We start from the raw sequence: 26,192 nt of genomic DNA, 5'->3' as shown, positions 1-26,192 counted from the left end.
TGTCTTACTTTGCGAATGGCAACAGGGAGTGAGTGTCCTTGGCCAAACTGGTGTCTCTTCCCGCAGCTATGACATCCTGGTCCCTGCTGCTACCATGTGGCCCCCTTGTGCTGCTATGGAGAACAGGGATAAGAACCTTTTCTAAAGCTACTGTCTGAGAACCTGGGCATGACAACTCTTGAGTGAAGTCCCTGACATCAAGGGGATACTTGCTATTTCTGTTCCTAGAGCTACCTGGTGTTAACAGTCCTGACTTTACCAGCTACTGTAAAGTCCCCTATGACTGGCATGTGGGCCTGGAGAGGGGGTGCACATGGGTCACTTCCTGAGGCTGCCAACTTGGTCTAGTGTTGATAAGAGCAAGTCTAGAGATGATAAGAGCATGGTAAGGAGGAACTGGTTCACTCTGACCTTTGGTTTCATTTTGGCTTATAAATTGGGAAGGCCCTAGTGGCTGGACTTTATAATCCAAAGTCTGTTCTTGAGTGTCCTTCTAAAAATATTCAAGGGGCGCCAGGGTGGCTCAGTCAGTTAAGTGTCTGACTTTGGCTCAGGTCAGGATCTAACAGCTCGTGGATTTGAGCCTCGCATCAGATTCTGTGCTGACAGCTCACAGCCTGGAGCCTTCTTTGGATTCTGTGTCTCCCTCTCTCTCTGCCCCTCCCTTGCTTGTGCTCTGTCTCAAAAATAAATAAATAAACTTAATGGGAACATGCTAACCACACTGCTTTGTACCTTATTTTTTTCACTTGACATATTTTCAAGATATCTTTCAACAAAATAAGTTAATAAGCCTCATTTCTTAAATTTTTTTTTTCAACGTTTATTTATTTTTGGGACAGAGAGAGAGCATGAACGGGGGAGGGGCAGAGAGAGAGAGGGAGACACAGAATCGGAAACAAGGCCTCATTTTTTAAAAACAGGTGCAGGGGCGCCTGGGTGGCGCAGTTGGTTAAGCGTCCGAGTTCAGCCAGGTCACAATCTCGCGGTCTGTGAGTTCGAGCCCCGTGTCAGGCTCTGGGCTGATGGCTCAGAGCCTGGAACCTGTTTCTGATTCTGTGTCTCCCTCTCTCTCTGCCCCTCCCCTGTTCATGCTCTGTCTCTCTCTGTCCCAAAAATAAATAAAACGTTGAAAAAAAAAATTTTTTTAAATAAAAACAGCTGCATAATATATTTTATAGTGGCTAGCTTTATGTAATTAGTCCTTTGCTAATGGACATTTAGGGTATTCCCGGTTATCACAAATTTTGCTGCACCGAGCATTCTTGTCTTCAACTTTGCCATGGAAGTGGAAAAAGAACTCTGTGGTGTAAATTTTTTGACATGTGCTTGCCAAGTCAAAGGGTATATGCATTTGAATTTTTTAATAAACATGCCCAAATCATCTCTCCCCAAAATTATATCAATTTATACTAAATGTGAGGTTTCTTTTTTTTTTTTTTTTTTTTTTTGGTCTTTAAAAAGTTGTGTAGTCTTCCAGATTATGGATAGGACTGTAATTTAACAGCCATCCTTTCCCCACTGATTTGAATAATCATATTTACCATAAACTAAATTCTCAGAAATAGGGCTGTTTCTAAACCCTCCCACCCCCAACTCCATTGGCTGATTTATTCTTGTGCCAATAATAACCTATTTTAACTTCAGTGCTTTGGTGTTTATCTAGTATGTCAAATACATCACCTCCATTGGTTCTTAAAAATGTATTACAGGAGTTTTGGGGTTTCAAGTTGTGTTAATAAATCTTTTTGGGTGACAGTGAATCTAAGGATTAGACTAGGGAGAATGTCTTTCCATGCAGGTACATGGTATGTCTCCATTTAGTTAGGTCTTAAAACCTTCAGGACAGTGATACCATTTTCTTCATATAGGTTTTGCATATTTCTTGTGAGGTTTATTCTTTTGTAGTTTATGGGTTTTGTTTGTCCCTCTTTGTCCCCCAAGTAGTTTTTCTAATTTATTACTGTAGTATACAGGAAATATACTAATTTAGGACCTCTGTGTATTATCTGTAAAAGGACAGAACTAGTCAGTAAAAGGTTTCCAGGATGAAATAACTATGGGCAGAGCTAAATAGATGTTCATTGTAGGATTTATCAATGACTTTAGTACACTCTTGATCACCAACAATCCCCAAGAAGGGCACAGGAAATTCCTGGTACTTCCTTGACCAGGGAACCCTTTTTCAAAAGACATTCTGAAAACATATGTTGGGAAACAATGCATCCAAAGACCCTTCTAGTTTCTTATCTGTCAATCCAGGTGTCTCCACTGAACCTTATCTGATGTCCAAACTCCCACTCCCTTTCCACCCAACCAAAACACAGAAGACAACTCAGTGTCAAAGTGAATGCTTTAATGAGTGTTACTCAGAGAGAGAGACACATCTCTCAATAGCTGCTGCCCACCTCCATCGTCCCCAGCTCTTTGTTGGCAAGGAGAGCTAGCTGCCCGGGGGTGGGGCAGGGATCTGGAGTCTAAAGAGTGAGCCGGGGCAAAGAGAGGTTCAGGACGCACCCCGTGAGGCCTGGGCTCCTGGGAGTGAGGTGGCGGGGCATGGGCTTCACGCTGGTCCCTCTTCAGGCATTCCTAGCAAAGCCACAAGGGGCTCGAGGGGCGTGGGGGTCCCGATGGGAACGGGGTGGGTACGCTCATGCTTGCGCAGGTCGCTCGCACTCAAGAAGGCCTTGGGGCAGTGGGGGCAGGTGTAGGGGCGCACAGAGCTGTGGGTGCGGCTGTGTTTGCGCAGCCCAGCCCTGTCAGAGAAGCTCTTGCCACACTGGGTGCAGGGAAAGGGCCGGAGCTCTGGGTGTGAGCGCTCATGCCGTCGCAGCAGCGTCAGCGTGGAGAACGTCTCCTTACACTCCCGGCACACAAACTGCGGTGGCTTCTCGTCAACTTCCTCACCTCCCACCTCGCCAGCCCCTGCCAAGGGACCAGGAGCCTCCCCAACCCCAGCATCTTGGCACTCCACATGTTCCACCGTCATGCCTACCACTTGCCACTGGGTGGCCATCACACCACCTGATTCGGGGGGCAGCCCTAGCAGCCCTGCTGGAGGGTCCCCTAGCCCTGCACCTGCTGCCGGGGCCGTTGAGCCCTCGCCTGCCACACTGACAGGCAGTGCCAGCCCTACTACCAGCTCCTGTTGAGGGGGAGCCCCTGCGGCCTCACTACTCCGATGGGTCCGCTCATGCTTCCTCAGGCTGGACGATACCACGAAGGATTTTCCACAGGCGTTACAGTGGAAGGGGCGCTCACCTGAGTGCACCCGGCTGTGCTTAGTAAGGCTGGCTCGCTCGGCGAAGGCTCGCCCACACTCCTCACAGCGAAAAGGCCGTTGGCCTGAGTGGACCAACGCATGGCGCTTGAGGTCCCAAGACGCCACGAACGTCTTGTCACACTGCAGGCACTTGAACGGCCGGTCGCCTGTGTGCACCCGCCTGTGCATGGCCAGGTCTGCGGGCTGCCGAAAGTCTTTGCCGCACTTCTCGCAGCGATAAGGCTTAACCCCCTCGTGGGCCCGCTGGTGGCGCCGGAAGCTTGAGGGGTCGGAGAACATGCGGCCACAACGCGGGCACAGGAAGGGCTTCTCGCCCGAGTGAGTGCGCTCATGGCTCTGGTAGGAGCTGAGCTGCGTGAAGCCCTTGCCACAGGCTGGGCAGCGATAGGGCTTCTGTGCCGCATGGATCCGCTGGTGGCACGTGAGAGAGGACGAGCGGGAGAAGCTCTTCCCACACTCCGAGCAGAGGAAGGGGCGCTCACCGGTGTGGGACCTGTGGAGTGTGGAGGATGGGTCATGAAGGTGGCAGGTCCCTCACCTGACCACTGCTGCCTGTCTGCTGTGAGTTAGGGGCTCCTAACATCCCGGGGGTAGGGGGTACATAGGGCTGCACCCCAGAGTAGGGAATCTTTAGGCTAGGTGTCTAGATCCCAGATAAGACCCCACCAAGAGCCAGACCCCACTCCCACCTGCTAACCTCCACCAGAGACCCTCCCAGTGGCCCAACTTCCAGCGGGTCCCCTTTCTAGTCGGACCCAAGCCAATCAGATCCCAACGGAATCCTCCAGGGCTCCCTCCCAACACAGGCTGCCCCGCCCCTGCCCAACCAGGGGCACCAGCTTCTCCCCACGGCCCAGCCCCACTCACCTTCCCATTGGCTCTTTTCCCTCTTTGAGCCTCAACCCCACGCCCGGTTGGTCACAGGGCCACCGCTGTTGCGCCATATCCCTCCCTCCTCCACCCCTGGTCGGTTCTTCCCAACCCCGGCTCCCTCACCACAGCACCGCACCCTCACCGCTCATGGTTGCGTAGGTCCTTGAGCTCAGCGTAGGCCTTGCCGCAGCGCTCGCAGCCGTAGGGCCGTAGGCCTGCGTGGGTGCGCCGGTGCTTGCGGAACACGGAAGGGTCGGCGAAGCTCTTGCCGCAATCGGAGCAAGCATAGGGCCGCTCGCCGGTGTGACCACGCTGGTGAATCTTGAGCTTGGAGAGCGCGCCATAGGCCTTGGGGCAGTGAGCACAGCGGAAGGGCAGCTCGCCAGCATGTGAGGCCAGGTGCACACGCAGGCACACTGGCTGCATAAAGCGGCGGCCACACTCGGGGCAAGGGAAGGGCTTTTCACCAGTGTGGCTGCGACCGTGACTGCGCAGCTCAGGTGCCGTTTTATAGGCCTTGGGGCACAGCGGGCATGCATAAGGCCGAGGCTTTGCCGATGCACTTGACACCTTGTCCCCACTGGCATCCTCTGCTTTGGGTTCTGTCTCCGGCTTCAGCTTCGTTTCCGCCACCTCCTCTGTGTAGTCTACAGGACCATGGGTGGCAGCATGACGCGCTGCCCTGGGCGCATTTGGAAATGTCTTAGTACAGGACAGGCACTTGTAGCGACGGCCGGATCGCTTGTAGCCGAGGGTGGAGGATGACCGGGCCTCCGTAGACTCCACCTCCATGGCCTCAGAGGGCGGAGCTTCTCTAGGAAAGAAGCAAAGTTAGACACAAGACACATCCTTCTGCCATTCTCTAAGGCCTCTATCCTTAACAAGGCCTCAGAGAGGAGTTCTGTCTTACCAGCATTTCCCATGGGGGATGGCCACATCCTTCTTTCCAAACACCCCTGGGTCTAACACTCTGCACTCAAGTTTCCTGTCTGGTCTGTTCATTGAGGAAGGAAGTTGGACCAGGTAACATCTGAGGGTCTAAGAGAGGAGTCTGGAGTTATCAAAATGTGCACCTGCACTTCTTTCCCCAGCCTCTGGGCTTTTCCAAACCCTGCACATTCCCAGAAGGCCCAAGTTCCGTCCATCTCACCATCTTCCTTTTCCAGCTCAGCATCTAAGGCCTGTGCCAGGACACAGAGTCCTATGCATGCCTGCAGACACAGAGGCTACGTAGACGTGGGTCAGACCTGAAGGTTGCCAAGTGCCCAGAGAAGACAGAGGTAGGTTCAGAAGAAGGCAGAACTAGTGGGCTAACTGGTGATTGGCACCGTCTGTCTGGAAGAAGTAGGTCCCCAGTGTATGTATTTTGTCTTTCCCTTCTGGTTAGTTAGCTTTCAGAGGCAGCAACTGTTCACACAGAATTCTGGCCTTGCACAGCTGTAAGGTACTCCACCCTAGACAGGAATCCTGGTCCACCCTCTACTCTGGAATTGCTGTTGAGCTCCTGCTCCCATAGCTCTGGTAATGGGGAGCTCAGTTACTCTCAAGGTGGCTTGAGCCATTGCTAGCAATTACATGTGTCTCAGTATAATCAATATATCTGATTTAGCCTGGCCTCCTGGGACACCTGCTCTGGATAAGCCCCCTTCTTTCTCATTCATAGCCCAGACACCCTCCATCCAGCTGCTCCTGGGGATCAAGGCTGGGAGGAAATAGGATTAATGGCTCCATTAGTCTTAACACCAGCTCATCCTCCCTAGGGGATGAAAAGAAGAGGATTATGGGCAGATCCACTTAGGAAGGGCTCAGCAGCAGCTGCTGGGGGTGGCCAGGGGGAGGGAGGATGCTGCTATAGACAGGGCAGGGGAGCCAGGTATGTGCAGAATCCAGTCTGGGAGGTAAGAAGCCTGAGTTCTACTGCTCCTTTCTAGGCCTGTTTCCTCATCTGTATACCTCAGGGTTTGGTGGCTTTGAAGTTCTGACCCAGGGAGGAAGTTCTGACCCAGCCAGGGCTGCATCTTTATAGTCAGCACCCTTCTGCCTAGTGGCCCTGCCTCAGTCCCCACCCCTACACACATCATCTGCTATGTGCACAGACAGCTTCTTCATAAAGTATCATGTGACACTTTGTCCCCTGCTCAATAACTTTCCATGACTTCCATCATACCACGCAAACTCTCAGGTCCTTCCTGGCTGTTACAAATCCCACCAATCCTTCCTTTGAGCCCCACTCCCCCCAGGAAGCTCTTCCTGCATTTCCCCTCTGGTTTTTGGCCCCAATCCCACACAACTCTGTTCCACCCTCAGCTTGGTTCTTTTCACTTTTCCCACTAAGTGCTGGCGCTGGAAGGTGAGTTAAAGGGCTTGAGGACCAACCTTCCCCGTGGTTTGAATTTCCCCCTACAGTTCCCAGGGGATCCTTCCCTGTCTCTGGATGAGGCAGTCACTACCTCCTTTCCAGACCATCTCTGGACAGACTGCCTGATAAAGTTTCTCTTTAATAAAAAAGATAGCTCACATTTACTGAGCACTTGCTAAATAAAAGGCAGTTTCCTAAGCTCTTTACATATATTAACTCAAACTTCACATCAACTTCGCAATAAAAGTTCTATTATATAGATTCCTTTTTTACAGATATGGGAACGGAGGCCCATAGAAACAATGTAGCATGTGGTTAAGTGTCCCGTCTCTGAAACCAGACTGCCTGGCTTTGAATCTTGCCTCGCTCACTTCCTAGCAGTGACCTTGTGACATTTACTTTATGCCACAGGACCTCAATTTTCTCATCTGAAAAATGGAGCTAATAGTACTTACCTCACAGGGTTGGATGAAGACTGAATGGAAGTGATATGATATGAATAAATGCCCTCAATTACTGAGAGTCTTCTGAGAGCCAGACACTTTGCTGAGCACGCTACCTTATTTAGTTCTCTTACAGCTTCCTGAGACAGAGATCTTATCCTCGTTTTACAAACAAATGAACTGAGGTTCCAAGGGATTTAGTGACTAGCCCATGGTCACAAAGCTAGACTCAACAGCTGGGACTTGAATCAGATGTTTAACTTGCCTTGAGTTGCTGGGCCCTTGATCAGTCGTCTGGGCCCTCCCAGACTTGTCTGCTGCTGGGCCAACCTTACAGTGACCAGAACCCTGAATTCAGGCCACATCTTCATCTTCTCTCATCCCTGTAGAACTGCCTTGAGACCAGAACCAGCACCCTTTATGTCTGTTTCTCTCTCAGAGGGCTTGACCCCTGCGTTCTGAGCTCTGGGCCTCAGTGTTCCCACCTGTGAACCAGAAATCAGAGAGCTGGAGGTACACATCTCTCCTCCTGAAGCACTTCCCTGGGGAAAAGGTAGGGAAGCACTTTCCTGGGGAAAAGGTAGGGAAGTAGGCTGGTCCCAACAGGTGCCCAGCTCCATAAAGAGCAGAGGGCCATGTGGGCTAGGCCCCCGTCTAAATCCCACCATTAACTCCTCACTTCATTGTTCACTGAGGACTCTTCCACTCATCACTCCCTAGAGTTATGTTTCTCCAAGTCAGGTCTGTGAACCCCGTCCCCTGCATGAGAATAATCATCCAGGGAGCATGAGGATGGACTCAGAAAGCTGTACTTTATTTATTTATTTTTTAACGTTTATTTATTTATTTTTGAGACAGAGAGAGACAGAGCATGAACGGGGGAGGGTCAGAGAGAGAGGGAGACACAGAATCTGAAACAGGCTCCAGGCTCTGAGCGGTCAGCACAGAGCCCGATGCGGGGCTTGAACTCACTGACCACGAGATCATGACCTGAGCCAAAGTCGGCCGCTTAACCGACTGAGCCACCCAGGCGCCCCAGAAAGCTGTACTTTAAACATCCTCTCAGGGCCATGCCAACCAACACTTAAGAAGCAAAGACGCATCCTTGGGTCTTCACAAAGCTTTTAGGAGAGGCACTACAATGCCTCTTTTTCACATACGGAGGTTAAGGCCCCAGTAAGGAAAAACACTTTACAAGCACACCTAACTAGTCAAGAGGCACAGACTCAAATCCAAGTCTTCAGGCCCCTGGGTTCTTTCTCTACCAGTCTTCATTTACTTCAGGTTTATGAGACAAATCAGGGGACTTTCCACTGCTCCTAAGACAAAGACCAGTATCTTTTCCATGGCTAGCAAGGCCCCGAATGATCTAACTCCTGCCTACCTCACCTTCCCCTCCATTTCATGGTGTCACTAGGCTCCATTCACACAGGCTGTCTTTCTTTTCCAAAAATAGCTAAATTCCTTCCCACCTCAGGGCCTTTGTACTAGTAGTCCCCTCTGCCAGAACCACTATTCCCCAAGGATCATTGTGTAGCTATCTCTTTGATTTCATTTGGGCCTCAGCTCCCTGTCACCTCCTCAAAGAAGGCTTTCCTGACTACCTTTCTTTTTCTTTTTAAGTTTATGTATTCTGAGAGAGGCAGAGACCATGTGAGTGCAGGGGGAGGTGGGCGGAGAGAGAAGGAGAGACAGAATCCCAAGCAGATTCCATGCTGCCAGTGCAGAGCCCAACTTGGGGCTTGAACTCATGAAACTCTGAGATCATGACCTGAGCTAAAACCAAGAGTCTGATGCTCAACCGACTGAGCCACCCAGGTGCTCCTCCTGACCGCCTTTCTTAATGCTATCTGCATTCTTGCTCCTCCTCTGTAGTTCCCCTTACGATGCTCATCTGGATAACATTCCTTGCAAGGTTACCATGGGCCAGGTATCATTCTATGCATTTTGTGTGTACTACTCAAGTTAAGCCTCACAACTGCCTAGAAGTTTCCTATGGACTGAATGCGCACATGTATGGAGAAAGCCATGTGAGGACATAACAAGAAGGTGGACATCTACAAGTCAGGAAAATAGTCCTCACCAGGAACTGAATTGGCCAGCATCTTGATCTTGGACTTCCCAGCCTCCAGAACTGTGAGAAATAAATTTCTGTTGTTTAAGCCCTTCAGTCTTGTGGGGTTTTTGTCATGGTTAGCCTGAACGGATTAAGTTAAACAGTATTATTTTCCCCATTTTACAGACAAGGATACTGAGGCACACAGAAATGAAGTAACCGGTCATGGTTACAGCCAGTATTCAAAGTCAAGTGGTCTGCCTCCCAAATTTCTGCTCTCTGTCCTGACTGTTGCTTTGGTAGCACTTACACATTTTATAGCTTGATTATTAACTTTCTGTCTCCAACACCAGAGTCTAGGCTGGCAAAGAGCCAGGAACCTTTATTATTTTATATCCTCTACACCTAAAACTGTGATTGGTGCCCCAAAACAAAGTGAATGAATCAACCTCTGAGACAGAATTCAAACCCAGGCCTATTGCTTCTGCCTCCCCTATAGTAGGTGTTTGTGAGAATGTCTGCCAGCAGCTATTTATTAACTGAATTTCTCTGCCTTTCCAATTTCATAAGTTCCAAAAATCGCCCCATTATCCCATAGTGGGTTCATTGTTCTGGTGAGGGAGGTTTCTCTTTGCTTCACTACTGGCTTAGGAGGGGGATGCGGGCCTGCTGCCTGACCAGGCTGTAAAATGCCAGAGATGCAGGGATTTAATTCCCAGACAGCTTAGGCTATGACGCTGTGAGCAAGGATGAGGTTTAAAAAAAAAAAGGAGCTGCTTTTTCTTTTCTCTGCAGTTTGGTCTCCTCCATGTGTAAACAAGTAGATGCCAGTAAGGCCTTTGAGCCATTGAGATCTGGTGAGATGATGGATGGGGAACTGAGAACTGTGCAGAAGTGAAAGCTAATCATCTCCTAGGCCTCCAAACTGGTCAGTTCACAACCTAATCCTAACCTACTTTTTCAGCCTCAGCTCCAGCCGCAGTGTGTCCCCCTCCCAACAGCGAACTAAGCTCCAGCCTCAATTCTCAAACTTTTTCACCTAAATGCATCTCCACTTGCAGTTCTCTCTGCCTCAGCAGCCCTTGCTCGCCTTCTCCCATGGGAAAATTCTTTTGCATCCTTCAAATACCTGCTTTCTCAGTGCCCTCAAAAATACTTAAAAGGCAGTAGAGGTAAGGGCGCCACGGTGCTCTGGGCCTCAGTTTTCTCATTAGTTAAATGGGGTCTCTGAGGTTCGTCCGAGTTCGAAGGGCGTTAGGGCCTAGGAGACGTGGTGAGAAGGGGCCGAGAGCGGCAGAAACCCGGCGCTTCTCGCTCTTTTCAACAGTCTATCTGTCGGCGCTCCCACCAGACAGACAACCCCGCAGGGCAGGACCCTAGGCTGACTCGTCTCCGAAGGCTGGGAAAACGGGGACTCGGAGAACGAGGCAAGAAGGAGCGAACGAAGAATGAGAGAATGAACAAATGAATGGGCCAAGGGCTGGACGCTGGACAAAGGCCTGCAAGATGGCGTTCTCTAGGACCGCGGGAGGGGCGGCCAGGACCTCGGCCGGGGAGGGGTGCCGCAGGCGCTGGGGACCTTGTTAGGCGGGCCGCGCGCCTGGGACAAAAGCCCGCAACATGGCGGGCTCTAGGACCCCCAAGGCCCGCACCGCGCAAGGCGGGCAGCTGTGCCAGCCGAGCCCAGAAGTCCACAGCAGCCGGCCCGCGGGGACAGCCGGCGGGTTCTAGGACCCGCTGGGCCGGAGCCCGACTGCGCCCTCCCGGGGCCGCACTCCTCCCGCCCCGCCCGCGCTTCTCGCGCCAGGCCAACCCCATCCGCCCTCTGCACCCACAGGGAAACTGAGGCCTCTCGGACTGCGTCTGCGCTGGGGCGGCCTGGGGCGTCCCTGCGGCTTCCCGCCGACGTTTCCTACCTCAGCGAACTTGGGCTGGCTCCGTGGCGTCTGCGGCAGCTGCTCTGACCGACGGAGCCCGGACACTGCCAGGGAGGGGCAGGCGCTAGGACCCAGCGGGGGGGGGGGGGGGGGGGGGGGGGGGGAGGCGGGGCCGGAAAGCGGAAGTGGGAGGGAGCTTTCCCAGCTAGGGAGGAAGGCAAAGTTTACCCGAGCACTGCAGGTGAAAGTGGCGGAGCAACATCTTGAAAGGGGTCTATGTGGGTGCTAACGACAGAGGACGCCAGACAGGTTTACGGCATATACCGGATTATTGCTATCTTGTGGCCAGATCACCAAGAACTGGAAGGCGGGAATACAGAAGGGCCATGCGCAAGCTTTGTAGCACCGAAATCCACTTATATTCCACCACATCTCCCTCAGTAGCGAGGAGTGAATGAAGCTCCCTCCATCTGTCTTGGGAAGTTGTTTTCAGGGAGCCCCACGAAAAGTGTCGCCAAAGTACTGAGGCCAGAACAGCAGAACCCTTTTTTTCCCTCTTCTGCTTTCAGCCAATATGCACCGGAACGATTTTCCCAGCTCTTGCCGGAAGTGTGGCTTAGACTAATGCAAAGCAACGCAGAATTTTGACCCTCGTGGGCGGAGTCAGGGTCGCGTTTCAGCTACCTCTCCCTTAGCCCCGGAAGTGTGTCTGTGCACAACTGCTGCTTGCAGGCGGCACAGGAAGTGTTCTCCAGGCAGAGGTTTCGGGGGGAACCTTTTACGGCTAGGACACTTCCTGTTTCCTAGTAACAATAGGAAGTGTCCGCGGAGCTGGGGGTAGACTCCTGGCTGGAGCCAGCTGCGCCTTCTTTCCTCTACCTCCTTCCTTCTCCGTTTTCCCCTTTCCCTTTTCCCCTCCCTTCCCACCTCCCAGGAGCCCTGGCGGAGTGTGCGTCTGTGGGAGCGCGAGAGCCCCCCACAGCCACCCCTTGGGGCGCGCGGCTGCAGTTAGGGTGAGGGTCCCAGTGCGCAGGCGCGCTCCCGTTCGCGGTCCCCAACGGACTCATCCGCGGCGGGAACGAAAAGGGGCCACCCGAGTGAGGTAGGGGTCCTGAGAAGAAATTGGCCAAGGAGATGAGTGAGGCGAGAAGACCTGGTTGGTGGTTGATCAGGAGAAGGGGCTCAAGCGAAGGGGCTTTGTGAGTTGAGAAGTCGAGGAGCAGGTTTGGAGGGGCTTTAGATCCGGAGATATGAGTTGTACATATAGGGATCCCATGGGAGTGAAGAATCAAGAGTCAGCGAAGGCCAATGTGATATAGGAGACATGGGGGCCTGCTATGGAAAGAGTAAGGGCTTTGGAAAGAAAATTGCTTGAGTCAGTGGGTTTGCCTCTGTGTAAACTGGACTAAGGAGGCACTGCAGGGTGTTGTGAGGATTAAGTGACAAAACGAACGTTCTTTACTTAGCACAGTGCTCCGCACGTGGTAATGCTCAGCATGCGTTGTTGTCATAAGTATTTTGAGAGAAGATAGAAAAAATAAGAAGGGATGGTGAGGGTATAGTGAGGAGGTGTAGGAAAGAAAAAAGGTAGGGGGTGAAGAGCAACCAGAAATGGGTTGGAATTTCCAAGGTAGAAGATGATTTGGACTCAGGGGAAGTAGGTGAAGGAAGTGGCCAAGAGACTCTTTTAGAAAAGAGACTTTGTGACCCTGAAAGGAATAGGGGAGGTGAGGGAACAGGCCAGCCCATTCTCTGAAGAGGGCTTTAAGCCCCCACCTCTCACATCCTCAGCTGTCAACTGGAGAAAAAGGCTGCTTTTCAATGTCTCTAGGCTACTCTGTTTAGCTGAGGGATCAAGGAGAGAGAATTAGACTTCTCACATTGAAGGTCCTAGAAAAGTTTCAGGTTTCCTTTGAATATGTCACAGGAGGTAGGTTGGTTGGTTGCTCCAGAATTATAGAGAGGAGAAGGTTAGATTTTGTGGATTTGGTCTGATGAACAGAGGTAGGTTGGTAGGTCTGTGGTAGGTTGCATCCCTCTAGACTTTAGTTTTCTTATCTATACCTCTAGGATGAGTTAGGCCTAGGGGAGCTCTCATATTTGGGGAGCTTATGTGCAGGAGGCCTTAAATCCAAGAGAAAGCAAGTCCCTGGGCATTACTGCTTGGGGAACATTTCTGTGACCTCTGATGATCTTGCTGCTTATAGAGCCAAGAGGCAAAGTTAATTCAGGTCTTCCTTCTGACCACCACCCCCTCTTCCTAGGCCTTGGCCCCTCCACCAGAGGAAGATGCTGCTGCCACCTGCCTGCTCTTCCTGAACCTCCAGGTTTCTGCCACACTGCCCCATGGAGGACGTGCCCACCTCACTCAGCTGCTCTGACTGTCAGCGCCACTTTCCTAGTCTTCCGGAACTGTCCCGGCACCGCGAGCTGCTCCATCCATCTTCCAAGCAGGACAGTGAGGAGGCAGACAGCATCCCTCGGCCCTACCGCTGTCAGCAGTGTGGGCGGGGCTACCGTCACCCAGGGAGCTTGGTCAACCACCGCCGGACCCACGAGACTGGACTTTTCCCCTGTACCACCTGTGGCAAGGACTTTACCAATCCTGTGGCCCTCAAGAGCCACATGAGGACTCATGCTCCGGAGGGCCGCCGTAGGCGCCGGCCTCCCCGCTCCAAGGAAGTCATTCCACATCTTCAAGGGGAGACAGCATCCTCTGACTCCAGGGACCACAGGCTCAGCCCTGGGGAAAGCTGGACAAGCCAGAAAAAACATGAGGAAGAGACCTTTGGCTGTGAGTCTGGGCCTGACCCCAGGGCAGCTTTGAACACTTGGGAAGATCCACCCACCCGACAAAGAGAAGGCTGGGAAAGCCAGCCAGATTCAGAGGAGGGTGCAGAGCGCTGGGGGCCCACTACCAATTCTACCAGAGCCACCCCGCTCCCCACCCCAGCCAGCACCCTCCTTAGCAATTTGGAACAGTATTTGGCTGAATCGGTAGTGAATTTCACAGGGGGCCAGGAGCCCACTCAGTCCCCTCCTGCTGAGGAAGAACGGCGGTACAAGTGCAGTCAATGTGGCAAGACATACAAGCATGCTGGGAGCCTCACGAACCACCGCCAGAGCCACACCTTGGGCATCTACCCTTGTGCCATCTGCTTCAAAGAGTTCTCTAACCTCATGGCTCTGAAGAACCACTCCCGACTCCATGCCCAGTATCAGCCTTACCAGTGTCCCCACTGTCCCCGTGCCTTTAGGATCCCCCGAGAGCTGCTGGAACACCAACAGTCCCATGAGGGTGAAAGGCAAGAGCGGCTATGGGAAGAGAAAGAGATGCCCACAACCAACGGGCACACAGATGAGAGCAGCCAGGATCAGCTCCCTAGTACACAGACGCTGAACTGCTCTGGGGAGCTCAGCACCTCTGGGGAGCTAGAGGACAGTGGCCTAGAGGAGTATCGGCCTTTCCGTTGTGGAGACTGTGGCCGTACTTACCGCCATGCTGGGAGCCTCATCAACCATCGCAAGAGCCACCAGACTGGTGTCTACCCCTGCTCCATCTGTTCCAAGCAGCTGTTCAATGCAGCTGCCCTCAAAAACCATGTGCGGGCTCATCACAGACCCCGGCAAGGAGCTGGGGAGGACGGGCAGCCATCAGTGCCACCAGCTCCCCTGCCTCTGGCTGATACCACCCACAAAGATGAAGAGGTCCCCACCACCACCCTGGACCACCGCCCCTATAAGTGTGATGAGTGTGGTCGGGCTTACCGCCACCGGGGGAGCCTGGTGAACCACCGCCACAGCCATCGGACAGGAGAGTACCAGTGCTCACTCTGTCCCCGCAAGTATCCTAACCTTATGGCCCTGCGGAACCATGTGCGGGTACATTGCAAAGCTGCTCGCCGCAGCGCAGGCCCAGTGGCTGAGGGTCCCCCCAGCCACCTGAAGGTAGACCTCCCGCCTGACCCCATGGAAGCAGAGGCAGCCCCACCCACTGATCAGGGGCATGGGTGCAAACACAAAGAGGAGACCACTGATGTCCCCCCAGCAGCTGATAGGACAGCACCACAGATATGTAGCATGTGTGGGATGCTCTTTGAAGACGCTGAGAGCCTTGAACATCATGGCCGGACCCATGGGGAAAGGGAAGACAGCAAGACAGAGACTAGGGTGTCCCCTCCTCGGGCTTTCGCATGCCAAGATTGTGGAAAGAGCTATCGTCACTCAGGCAGCCTTATCAACCACAGGCAGACCCACCAGACAGGGGACTTCAGTTGTGGGGCCTGTGCCAAGCACTTCCACACTATGGCCGCCATGAAGAACCATTTGCGACGCCACAGTGGGCGGTGGAGCAAGCAGCATCGGAGGCGAGCTAGCAGTGCTGGCAGTGGGGGAGAAGCCAAAATCCCAACCGGCGGGAGCTGGGCCCAGGAGTTGGTGGAAAACAGTGAGGGCCTGGACTGTCCGCAAGACCCTTCAGGGGGAAGTCCTAATGTAGCCCAAGGCAACTTGGAAAGTGATGGGGGCTGTTTGCAGGCTGACACTGAAAGGGATAGATGTGGGCTTGAGAGGGATGAGGCCTGTTTCCAGGGTGATAAAGAGAGCAGAGGTACTGAGGAAGGACTGGAAAAGAAGGAGGCTTGTTTCCTTGACAACTTGGACATCCCAGATGATGAGGAAAACAATGGGACTCGCTTCTGTGATGATCTCAGTGGGGTGGGTGAAGGCCAGAAACTAGCCACTGACCAGCCCAGCTCCTCTTGCCACTCTCCTGAAGCTGTCACTAGCTGGCCGGCTGAGGTCTCCCACACGTGTTCTGACTGTGGGCATTCTTTCCCTCATGTCACTGGCCTGCTGAGCCATAGGCCCTGCCACCCCCCAGGCATCTATCAGTGCTCTCTCTGCCCAAAGGAGTTTGACTCACTGCCTGCCCTGCGCAGCCACTTCCAGAACCATGGGCCCGGGGAGGCAGCCCCTGCACAGCCTTTCCTCTGCTGCCTTTGTGGCATGATCTTCCCAGGACGGGCCGGTTACAGGCTTCACCGGCGCCAAGCTCATGACTCCTCTGGCATGACTGAGGGTTCAGAGGAGGAGGGGGAAGAGGAAGGAGCATCAGGGGCAGCCTCCACTCGTAGCCCTCCACTGCAGCTCTCAGAAGCAGAGCTGTTGAATCAGCTGCAGCGGGAGGTGGAGGCACTGGATGGAGCTGGCTATGGGCACATCTGTGGCTGCTGTGGTCAGACCTATGATGACCTAGGGAGCTTGGAGCGTCACCACCAAAGTCAGAGTTCTGGGAACACCATAGACAAGTCTCCCAGCCACTTAGAGTCAGGTGATGCTATGGGAAGGGTTGCAGACCATGACCATGTCTTTGAGGACGCAGTGGCCTGCCTCTCTGGGGAGGGTGGGGACACAAAGTCTGGAGAGGGAGTAGGTGCCATGGTTGTAGACAACCTTTGCATGCAAGGTGGGGAAAGTTCGCTGGAGGCCCAACCCCGCCCCTTCCGCTGCAACCAGTGTGGCAAGACCTACCGCCATGGGGGCAGCCTGGTGAACCACCGCAAGATCCATCAGACTGGAGACTTCATCTGCCCTGTCTGCTCCCGCTGCTACCCCAACCTGGCTGCCTACCGTAATCATCTGCGAAACCACCCCCGCTGCAAAGGCTCTGAGCCCCAAGTGGGGCCCGTGCCAGAGGCAGGAGGCAGCAGCGAGCCCCAGAACATGGCAGAAGAAGGGCTGGGGCAGGCAGATGTGGGAAAGTTTCAGGAGGAACTTAAAGTGGAACCCTTGGAGGAGGTGGCAAGGGTGAAAGAGGAGGAGTGGGAGGAGGCCGCTGTGAAGGGGGAGGAGGTGGAGCCAAGGTTGGAGACCGCAGAGAAGAGCTGCCAGACTGAGGCCAGCTCTGAGCGGCCCTTCAGCTGTGAGGTGTGCGGCCGGTCGTACAAGCATGCTGGCAGCCTCATCAATCACCGGCAGAGCCACCAGACTGGACACTTTGGCTGCCAGGCCTGCTCCAAAGGCTTCTCAAACCTCATGTCTCTCAAAAACCACCGGCGCATCCATGCAGATCCCCGGCGTTTCCGCTGCAGTGAATGTGGGAAGGCTTTCCGCCTGCGGAAACAGCTGGCCAGCCACCAGCGGGTGCATGTTGAGCGGGGTGGGAGCGGGGGCACTCGGAAGCTGATTCGGGAAGATCGGCCCTTCCGGTGTGGGCAGTGTGGACGGACCTACCGCCATGCTGGCAGCCTCCTAAACCACCGGCGCAGCCACGACACGGGCCAGTACAGCTGTCCCACCTGCCCCAAGACCTACTCCAACAGCATGGCCCTAAAGGACCACCAGAGGCTGCACTCAGAGAGCCGGCGGCGGCGAGCAGGGCTATCTCGGCGAGCAGCTGTGCGCTGTGCCCTCTGCGGCCAAGGCTTCCCTGGCCGGGGATCTTTGGAGCAGCACTTGCGAGAGCATGAGGAGGATACCAAAAGTGGTCTGAGAAGTCCAACTGGCACAGAGGGCAGTGAGGGGAACCTGGCAAATGACCAGGGACTAGAGGACACATCAGGTGGTACTGACTCAGTTCTCCAGCTGGAGGATGGAGCCAGGAGGCTGGGGGGGCAGAGTCTGAGCCCCATCAGGGCAACAGGTTCAGAAGCCACAGAACTGGTATCCTGGGACATGGGGAATGCAGAAGGGAGGCAAGGAGATGGGGGACCAGTGGATCATGGTGGAGATTGGGTTCCTCAGGGTCATATACTGACCAAGCCAGAAGATGAGTCAGGGAACAGCATCCCCAAGAGTCCTTGCCACCTTGGCAACAGCCAGTCCAATGGACCTAGTCTGAGTCCAGTGGATAGCTGGGACGATGGAGACAGCCGACCTGAGCTCCGTCAAGACAGTCACACCTTTTCCTGCAGCCACTGTGGCAAGACATACTGCCACTCAGAAGACCCTTTGAACTGCCATAGCACTTCCAAGACAGACCGCCACTATTGCCTGCTCTGCTCCAAGGAGTTCTTGAATCCTGTGGTCACTAAGACCCACAGCCACAACCACATAGATGCCCAGACCTTTGCCTGCCCTGAGTGTAGTATGGCCTTTCAGTCCCATCATGAACTAGCCAGCCACCTACACACACATGCCAGCGGCCTCAGTCAGATGCCACCCCTGAGAGAGGAGGCCAGAGGTCCTGAAGGTGGGGCTGTGAAGGATGAGGTGGATCTCCCTGGCCAAGGGGAAATCCAAAAGGCCCCATCAGAACCCCCCAGGACCCCAGGAGAGAATACTGGGAGTGCTAATGGGGGGCAAGGAGTAAAGTCCACAGTGGCTGAAGACGAGGAACGGCCCTTCCGTTGTGCCCAGTGTGGGCGTTCCTACCGCCATGCCGGTAGCCTGCTGAACCATCAGAAGGCCCACACCACTGGACTCTATCCCTGTTCCCTCTGCCCCAAACTTCTACCCAACCTGCTGTCCCTTAAGAACCATGGCAGGACCCACACAGACCCCAAGCGCCACCGCTGTAGCATCTGTGGCAAGGCCTTCCGGACAGCTGCCCGGCTGGAGGGTCATGGACGAGTCCATGCACCCCGGGAAGGGCCCTTCACCTGCCCTCATTGTCCCCGCCACTTCCGCCGCCGAATCAGCTTCCAGCAGCACCAGCAGCAGCACCAGGAGGAATGGACAGTGGCCAGCTCTGGTACGGGGACATGAATGGCTTGGGCAGAGGACGGAAGGGCTCCAGAGTAGGTGGGCAGAGTGGGGGTGGGGGGACAAGGAATGAGAGGAGAGGGTCACATGGCTTCCAAAAGGTTGTGCAGGAGTGGAGGGCGGGGAATTGGATATGGAGGAAACTGGTCTGAGGATGCTGCCTGGTGAGGGCAGAGATCAGAACTCCTGAGTCAGGTAAACAGCATGGTGGGTTGGACAGTGGGCTGGGGCAGAGGCAGCTGCCATGCAGGAACCAAAGAAGAATGGGCTTTTTGTTTGGGGAGGGGAGGCAGCCATGTGTCTACTATGTCTGGAAACTCCTGATCCAGCCAGTAAAGGAATGATTTCCAGACAAAAATGGCCTAGGTGGTGCTCTTTCCCTAAGTAGGCAGGGAGCAAGAGGGTGAAGAATGGGGTTGGGAGGCACCCCCAGATTGGACTGCTTTGTGTTTTGTGCTTACCTGGTCAGGGAAACTGGTCACTGGTTGGCCCCCAGCTCCCTGTCCCTCTTTCTCTGAATTTCGTCTCTGGTCCCCCTCCTCTCTTCTTGGAAACTAGACCTTTGGTCCTTAGGTACTGATACTGCCTCATGTCTCTTCCCTATATTGAACCCTTTACCCTTTCTTCTCTCTGCTGTGCATCTCCTTTTTAGGAGCCAACCAAACCACTTTTTCCACCTGCATACCCCCATTCCCTCCAGCACACCTTTAACTGGAGGATTGAGTCACAGATAATTGTTTCTTTGAAGCCAGGCCCAGCTGAGGCAACAACAGTCATTAGCCCCTATCTCCCATCCTCTATCAGGGGGAATTTCCATGGAAAGTCACTCCACCCAGCCCGACTGAAGGATGAGGCTGTGTGGGAGTGGGGCAGCCTGTTTCCTCAGTCTATTCTTGAGCCCTGGGCTCATGTCCTCTGCCTCCTCTAGAGATCTGTAGGCCTTCTCCCAGGATCTATTCCATTTAGTGGCAACCAAGGGTGGGTATCCCCAAGATGGCGGGCCCTTGACCAGAAATGATCAGGGAAGGAGGGGATGGTGGGTGAGAGTATCGTGAGAGAGCTGACAAGATGGCTTTCAGGATAAAAGATTTCTTGTGACCTCAAGGGAATGAGTGAGGAGCCAGTTAGGCCTGGAAAAATCATTAGTTTACATGCAGGCCTCTGGGGTTGGGGGTAGCAGCAGAATGGCCTGCAGGCTAGGGAGGGGGTGCAAGCTGTGTGGGGTTTGCCGGCCTCAGTCAGTGACCTCCTCTCTTTCTCCCCAGGAGCCCCAAAGGCACCAGCAGCGGGCAGACGGGACCTGTCATTGCCCCCTCCACCTACCCCCACAACCCCACTTCTGGATCCTTCACCCCAGTGGCCTGCAGACCTCAGCTTCTCCCTCTGAACTTCAAGTCTCCAAAGATCAGAATACGGGCGGGGTGGGGTGGGCGGGTTGTAGGGAAAGGCTTGATCTCCATGTTTTGCTCAGGAGTAGTTAGGCATCCCCATCTCTGATTTCCCTCTCCTGCTGTGAAGAGGACCCAGATCTGGCCTCTTGCCCATGGAAGGGGTAAGGTGTTCCTCATATCCCTGTCCTTGAAGGCTCTCCTTTCCCCAGCCTTTGTCATTATGCTCTTCCCTATGACCAGCCCTGCAAGAAACCCGGTGCCAGACTCTGCCACAACGTGGGGCCGCTGTCACCAGCCAGATTCCAACAAGAGGGAGAGGTGGATTCAGAGAGCCACAGGTGGGAATGTTGCCTATGGAAGGGGAGCCTTTTGCTACAATTTGTAACTTATTTTCTAAAGTCTATTTTGTAACAATTTATTTAAGTTTAAAAAAAAGGAAAATTGCTCCCCCCCCAAAAAAGAAAATTTCAAAGTAAGCGGCTGGTGTGATCATATCTGAGGGGGGAAGACTAGGGAAGGCTGGGGACGCCTGCATCTGACGGCGGAGCTGGGTGTAGGGAAGCATCCACAGGCGACATCTCCCTGGCCTGCAGGGTGGGGAGTAAGGGCAGTTGCTGGTCCAGGCGTGCTCCTTCCCAGAGCCCACGGGGCTGCTGGGCCTGCCCCAGTGCCTGGAATCATGCGTGGGTGGAGGGAATGGGGGAGGTACAGGGGCAGTGATGCAGGAATTGTCTCACTGCGTCTGCAGCATCCCAGAGCCACCTCTCAACAGCCAGCTGGTTTGCCTGTCAGGAAGAGGAAGAAGGGTGGGGTTGGCCTCATCCTCAAAACTTTTCTTCCCTCCCTGGAAGGAAGAGGAAGGAGGTGCTACTTTAACCCCTATGACAGATGAGAAAACTGAGGTTTGAAGAAGTTGAGGCCTGCTCCAAGTCACAATGATGAGGAACCAGAATTATGTCCACTATCCCACCCAGGGCAGCAAGAGGTTGGGTCAGAACAGATCTTTCCCTGGATTGAGAGAGAATGGGTCTGGAGAGGGAAGTGTTAGCAGGGAGGCCCCAGGGCCACGTACTCATGTTAGCCAAGCAGCTTCCAGTCTCTGCCTCGGGCTCTGGCTCCTCAGCAAAATAGACCTGCCAGTCCAAACTGCTGACCCAGTTCTCATAGGTGGGAAGTGCCGCGAAGACTGCAGGCCTTGCAGGGCCTTGGCAGGCATCTCCAAAGCTGTGTAGCCCAGCCAGGAACCATGTGCCCCTCACCTCGTGCACCAGTGGTGCCCCGGACAGGCCCTGTCAGGAGTCAGGTGACACTGGGTGACTTCCTCTTTTCCCTAGGCAGCTGTGGGGGCAGAAGGGGCTTGGGGCTGGGATGAGGCTCTGGCTCTTTGGGAGCCAGTTGGCAGAAAGGCCCAATTTCAAGTGCGAGGCGGGTCTGGAGGCCAAGCCTGGCAGGTCTGTGAGTTACAGGATAAAGATGCCAGGGGTCTGTGGAGTAAGGTTTGGAGGACTGGGGCTCACCTCACAGTGGGGGGGCTCACCTCACAGTGGGGCGGCTCACCCACAACACTGGTACACACCATTCCTGGCAGAATGGGGATACTGTCGCTCCCAAGAGCTGTATGCAGCCGGCTGCAGGCCCTGGGTCCCAAGAGGGTCACAGGCACTGTCTGAGGGGAGCTGGCACCTATAGGGCAAGGGAAAAGACCCAGCTGCCCCAACAGCCTCTAGGATGGATGGGTAGCTGCTGATGGGCCTGTCCTACATACCTGCTTCTTGACGGGGCAGCCCCAGGACCCAGCCATGTTCCCCATCAGGCAGGTGGTGGTCGGCATATGGCAGGCAGAGGGGCCGAAGGCTGGGGCCCAGTGTCACAGGTTGGGCCAGCAGCAGGAGTGCCACATCATAGCCCCCCTCTGGGTGGGTATAAGCCCCATGTAGGATGAGCTGCTTCAGGCCCCGTTCCTCTGGTCCGGTCCCCAGCCCTATGCTCCATTCCTCTGGGGTCTGGCGCCTGTGCAGAGAGGCATCATTGACAGCATCGAGTGGCAGGCCTGCCAGCGAAGGCATGGGCATGAAGGCAAGAGAGACATGGCTCACCCAATGAAGCAGTGGGCAGCAGTCAGCACTACCTCCTCTGACACCAGGGCTCCACCACAGGCCAGCTTCCCCTGGTGCTTCAGCCTGGCATCCCAGGGCCATGGGGAGGGGGCTCCTGCCTGGGGACCTCCTCTCCTCAAGGATCCACAGGCTGGAACAGACAGATTACATCATCTGCCTTCTTGCTAAGTGCTCACCGCATGCCTGACCCTGTGCTAAGCGCTTCCCACGTACTATCAAATCCTCACAATATCCTCTTAAGTTGGATTTTGTTACCCTCATTACCAAAGTAACCAAAGTTCCAGAAAGGTTAAGTGACTTTCTAGCTCAGTAACCACAGGCAGGTAGCCAACTTAAGTCTCAAAAACCAGGGAGGGCCTAAGCTTTTAAACCCTGATGGTCTAGCCTCATGGGAGTGGCCCTGCTCATTATTCTCTGTCTGTGCCCCTCTGGGCTTGGACTGGCCCCAGAATTCCTGGCTCACTAGTACTTCTCTTAACCATCAAGATACAACTTCGTTCCAGGAATAATTTTGCATGCAATTTACATGTTAGTTACTTAATGCCAGAATCCTGAGCGGAAGCCTGCCCTGTCCATTCTCACTGGGTCCCTGCTTGGAAACTTGCAGCTTACCCCCACAACCTTCAATCAGATCTCAGAGATCCCTCTTCATACCTAAACTCTAAATACACAAAGTTCTAGGGGTGCCGGGGTGGTTCGGTCGGTTAAGCATCTGACTTCAGCTCAGGTATGATCTCACCGTGAGTTCAAGCCCCGCATCAGGCTCTGTGTTGATAGCTTGGAGCCTGGAGCCTGTTTCGGATTCTGTGTCTCCCTCTCTCTCTGACTCTCTCCCACTCACACTCTTGTGTCTCACTCAAAAATAAATAAACATTAAAAAAATTTTTTTAAATGCACGAAGTTCTGAAGTATCTGTGCCCCTTCAGCCCTTAAATGGAATGGTTCCCATCTTAGAGGCTGAAAGGGGCCTTAAATGCCCCCCTAGTTAGCCCCCAGCAATGTGTGACTGCCCTGTACCAATTCTCTGTTCTGAGCTGAAACTTGCTTCACTGTGCTTCTGTCTGCTGCCTAGAACACGTCCCACTCCTAACATCCCCTGCTCATACCTACACAGCTGTCCTCATCACTGATCTCTGGGGTCTCTGGGTTCTGGGACAGGAAGGCTGCCCCCTGAGCTCGAGCCTGAAGCCAGGAGCTGTGAGCAGCCATGTTGGTCAGCAGCACAGGAGTGTCTTCTTGGGCACAGCTTGATGCAAAGCTGATGATCCCAGCCTGAACCCAATGTCCATCAGGCTCACGGCACAGCACGGGGCCCCCAGAATCTCCCTGGAGCCGGGAAAAGGAGTCAAGTATAGACACTTCAGCCCCAGCCATGGACAGACACCCTTTAACAGCAGCAGGTCCACCCTCCCTGTGGATCAAGCACCCAGCTCAGGGCTAGGCCTCCTCCCCTTCTGCTCCCTTCTCATCTTCCCCATCAGACCTGACAGGGCCCCTGCACCCCAGGCTGGGCGCCCCCACACAGCATCCCAGGCCGAGCTGGGCTGGCCAGCAGCCGCTGGTGCAGCCGGTTGTAGAGACAGTTACACGTGGGGCGGCTGATTAGACGCAGGCGCAGATTCCGTAGAGTCCTGGGAGCTGGCAAAAGAAAGGGAGTTGGCGGGGGGGGGGGGGGGGGGGGGGGTACAAATCTGACTGAGCACAGGGATGGTTGGCAGCTGAGGCTGCGTGACCTTGGGCAAGCATAGTGCCTCTCTGGGATTCAGTCTGGACAGCACTTACCATCATTGGTGTCCTGATCCCAGCCAGTAGCCCAGCAGGAGGTCCCAAAAGGAAAGCGATGGGTAGACTGAGGCAAGCAGAGGGGTGTGCGGGCCATGGGGTGGGCGAGTCGGAGCAGGGCCAGGTCTGAGCCTTGGCTGTAGTGGTTATAGGCCCTCGGCAGCTGCAGGGCGGTCACCCCCACCTCCTCGGCCCCTGGGCTCAGCCCCTCACGTTGCAGAGAACCCAGGACAACTGACCAGGAGTTCAGTTCTGTCACTGCTGCCCTGGAAGGGGAGGGATGAGGCCAAGGCATTGAATGCAAAGGGGGACAGTGACACCAACCGGGACACTACCAGGTAGGTGGAAGATGGACAAAAATCAGCCCAGAGCTTTAAGCAAGGTCCTTCCCTCTCCCAACCTCAGCTTTCTCATTTGTAAATCTTCTACCAAGGCTTAACTTAACTTGATAATGTGTACCTGGCACATGGCACACTTTCAGTAAATGATACATTGTGATTCTAGGGGCAGGAGTCAGTTTTATAGAGTTTGGAGGACATATCACCCACCCCACCCCCAAAAGTCGGAAACTCTGACCCCAGCCATGACTCACTTTTCAAAGCAGTGGGCAGCAGTGAGGACCCAGGTATCTGCCACTAGGGATCCGCTGCAGATGTGGACCCCCCGCCTCCTCACACTTGCTTGCCAGGGCCACTCACCAGGTGCTGTGATGCCCTCCTGAGGCTCGGGGGGGCCAGGGCCACGCTGCCCACATACTGTGGAGAGGGGTGGATCAGAATGACAGAAGGTCTCTGTCCTTCCCTCATCACAGGCCCAAGCCAGACCTAAGGAAGGCCTGGCCGCATATCCCCAAAGCTTACCGTGCTGAGCTGCTTGAAGACCTGGGAAGAGAGAGACACAGATGAGACTTACGGGAGCCTTACCTGCATGGCCCAGCCTTGGTGGAAGGGATAGGTTTGGGGGGATGGGCCCTGGGTCCTTGCCTATGACTGTGTGGCTACCTTACCAGCCCCTCCCAGAATGAAAATATATGAGGCCAAGAAACAGCTTTTATTGGAACCTATTCAGAGCTTACACTCAGTAATTAATTCTCCTCCCTCAGCTGTGCTCAGCACTCCTGAGTCTGAGAAGCAGGGCCAGGGTTCATCTTGGGACTAGTCCAAACTTCCTCCAGGCTTCAGATCCCCTAACTCCAGCCCCCGCCACTGAGTCAGGGAGGCGGCCTGTATATGTGGAGAGCATTAGCTTAATTGTGCCCTCAGTCGTGAAGGCCTAAGAGGAAGGATTAGAGGCCGACGTCATGTCTGAGTGGGGGAGGGCTCCAAGAGATTGAGAGTCCCCACCCTTGTTCTGACAACTCAGACTCCCCCACCTTTCCACAAACCACCAGAGACTTTACCAAAGGATCCCCTACCCTGCCTCTTCCCCATCACAGGCACAGAAACATCTGGGCCAGGAAAGATGGGACATATGTAGAGACGGGGAGACTGAGGCCAAAGGGCCCCCGAACTTGCCTAAGGTCATTCTGGAAGTAGATAGGCAGACGGGCACAGGGTACACACACAGGCATAATGACTGCAGACATAGATTGTAATCTAGCCCAAGAAAATCACACCCATTTTGACAAAGGTGGCCACGTACACCTCCTCTGATACACAGCCAGACATGGTTACATCGCCACAGGCAGACCATCGCTCCCCTAGGCATGCCCCCTCACATACACACCAGGCTGCAAGGCTGCTGGGGCAGAGGGTGGCCCCTGAACACCTACCATACCACTCCCCTACCCAAACATGGGTGGCTCACCCTCCATGAGAACCACTGCTCCCAGGATGAGCAGCTCTGGTCCCCAGCTCTGCTTCATGCTGCTCCAGGCCACTCTGCCGCCTGTAGTCTGGTTTTCAGAGAGGCCACCTGGGTCTCCCTAGCTCCACCTCTGCTCCGCCCCCCAGTTGGCTAGGAGTCAAGTGCCAGAAGGGAGCCAGCAGCTCCTAGCTCTGGGGTTGTGACTGTGTTACCCTGGGCCATTCACCACCCCTCTCTGCGCCTCAGCCATGGCCAGACTGCCTTGGTTCAAATCCCAGTTTCCCCATGTACTATGTGAGTGACCTTGGACAATTAGCCCCTACGTGCCTTGTCTGAAAAACTCAGAATTGTTGAATGTAAAACCTTAGAGTCCAACATAGAGCAAACTTGCTCCCAGCATGGAAGTTGTCCTCTGGGAACTGGGAAGGGCACTGTGGGCAGACCCTCCCAGTCCCTCTATTTTAGCTTCCCCACCTCTCCCCCAGACCCACGTGCAGGTGG

The 26,192-nt window shown here is 54.3% G+C and overlaps 4 protein-coding genes across 9 annotated transcripts in view; 2 read left to right on the top strand and 2 right to left on the bottom strand.

Annotated features, from left to right (window-relative positions):
* STX4 (syntaxin 4) overlaps positions 1–9,128 on the top strand; it is a 28,476-nt gene extending 19,348 nt beyond the window's left edge. The window contains exon 14 of the transcript XR_005786857.1: positions 8,834–9,128. The gene's annotated coding sequence lies outside the window, so the exon portion shown is untranslated. The remainder of the gene's footprint in view (positions 1–8,833) is intronic.
* On the bottom strand, positions 1,453–21,831 carry ZNF668 (zinc finger protein 668). 6 transcript variants are annotated; one of them, XM_040463170.1, is made up of 4 exons: positions 10,931–11,011; positions 9,042–9,092; positions 4,299–4,970; positions 1,453–3,776 (listed from the first exon to the last, which is right to left on the bottom strand). In XM_040463170.1, the coding sequence occupies exons 3-4, from the start codon at positions 4,946–4,948 to the stop codon at positions 2,564–2,566; spliced, it is 1,863 nt and encodes a 620-aa protein (XP_040319104.1). In that variant the 5' UTR covers positions 4,949–4,970; positions 9,042–9,092; positions 10,931–11,011; the 3' UTR covers positions 1,453–2,563. The 6 variants fall into 6 exon arrangements, with proteins under 6 accessions (XP_040319104.1, XP_040319106.1, XP_040319105.1 ...); XM_040463172.1 differs by lacking the exons at positions 9,042–9,092; positions 10,931–11,011 and adding an exon at positions 21,752–21,831; XM_040463171.1 differs by lacking the exons at positions 9,042–9,092; positions 10,931–11,011 and adding an exon at positions 11,120–11,232.
* On the top strand, positions 11,867–20,462 carry ZNF646 (zinc finger protein 646). The gene is made up of 3 exons (XM_040463168.1): positions 11,867–11,993; positions 13,156–18,584; positions 19,861–20,462. Exons 2-3 carry the CDS (start codon positions 13,238–13,240, stop codon positions 19,980–19,982), a joined length of 5,469 nt encoding a protein of 1,822 aa, XP_040319102.1. The 5' UTR covers positions 11,867–11,993; positions 13,156–13,237; the 3' UTR covers positions 19,983–20,462.
* Positions 20,386–26,192, bottom strand: PRSS53 (serine protease 53). Its single transcript, XM_040463175.1, has 11 exons — positions 25,692–26,192; positions 24,746–24,766; positions 24,478–24,640; positions 23,886–24,151; positions 23,587–23,741; positions 23,210–23,429; positions 22,083–22,233; positions 21,752–21,996; positions 21,524–21,669; positions 21,059–21,275; positions 20,386–20,771 (listed from the first exon to the last, which is right to left on the bottom strand). Exons 1-11 carry the CDS (start codon positions 25,747–25,749, stop codon positions 20,752–20,754), a joined length of 1,662 nt encoding a protein of 553 aa, XP_040319109.1. The 5' UTR covers positions 25,750–26,192; the 3' UTR covers positions 20,386–20,751.

This window comes from Herpailurus yagouaroundi, unplaced genomic scaffold (genome assembly GCF_014898765.1).
Source record: "Herpailurus yagouaroundi ecotype Mexico unplaced genomic scaffold, PumYag 379, whole genome shotgun sequence".
Taxonomy (NCBI): domain Eukaryota; kingdom Metazoa; phylum Chordata; class Mammalia; order Carnivora; family Felidae; genus Herpailurus; species Herpailurus yagouaroundi.
The sequence above is the reverse complement of the archived record's forward strand: the minus strand, read 5'-3'. Positions and strand labels throughout refer to the sequence as shown.

Bases quoted from the DNA above. Each gene is read 5' to 3' on its own strand.
- ZNF668 (XM_040463172.1), bottom strand. From the start codon at position 4,948: ATGGAGGTGGAGTCTACGGAGGCCCGGTCATCCTCCACCCTCGGCTAC. The intron at 3,777-4,298 runs GTGAGGGTGCGG...CACACTCCACAG, and splicing joins GACCTACGCAACCATGAGCG to GTCCCACACCGGTGAGCGCC.
- ZNF646 (XM_040463168.1), top strand. From the start codon at position 13,238: ATGGAGGACGTGCCCACCTCACTCAGCTGCTCTGACTGTCAGCGCCAC. The intron at 18,585-19,860 runs GTACGGGGACAT...CTTTCTCCCCAG, and splicing joins ATGGACAGTGGCCAGCTCTG to GAGCCCCAAAGGCACCAGCA.
- PRSS53 (XM_040463175.1), bottom strand. From the start codon at position 25,749: ATGAAGCAGAGCTGGGGACCAGAGCTGCTCATCCTGGGAGCAGTGGTT. The intron at 24,641-24,745 runs GTAAGCTTTGGG...CCCTCTCCACAG, and splicing joins TCTTCAAGCAGCTCAGCACG to TATGTGGGCAGCGTGGCCCT. The intron at 24,152-24,477 runs GTGAGTCATGGC...CTCCCCTTCCAG, and splicing joins GCTGCCCACTGCTTTGAAAA to GGCAGCAGTGACAGAACTGA.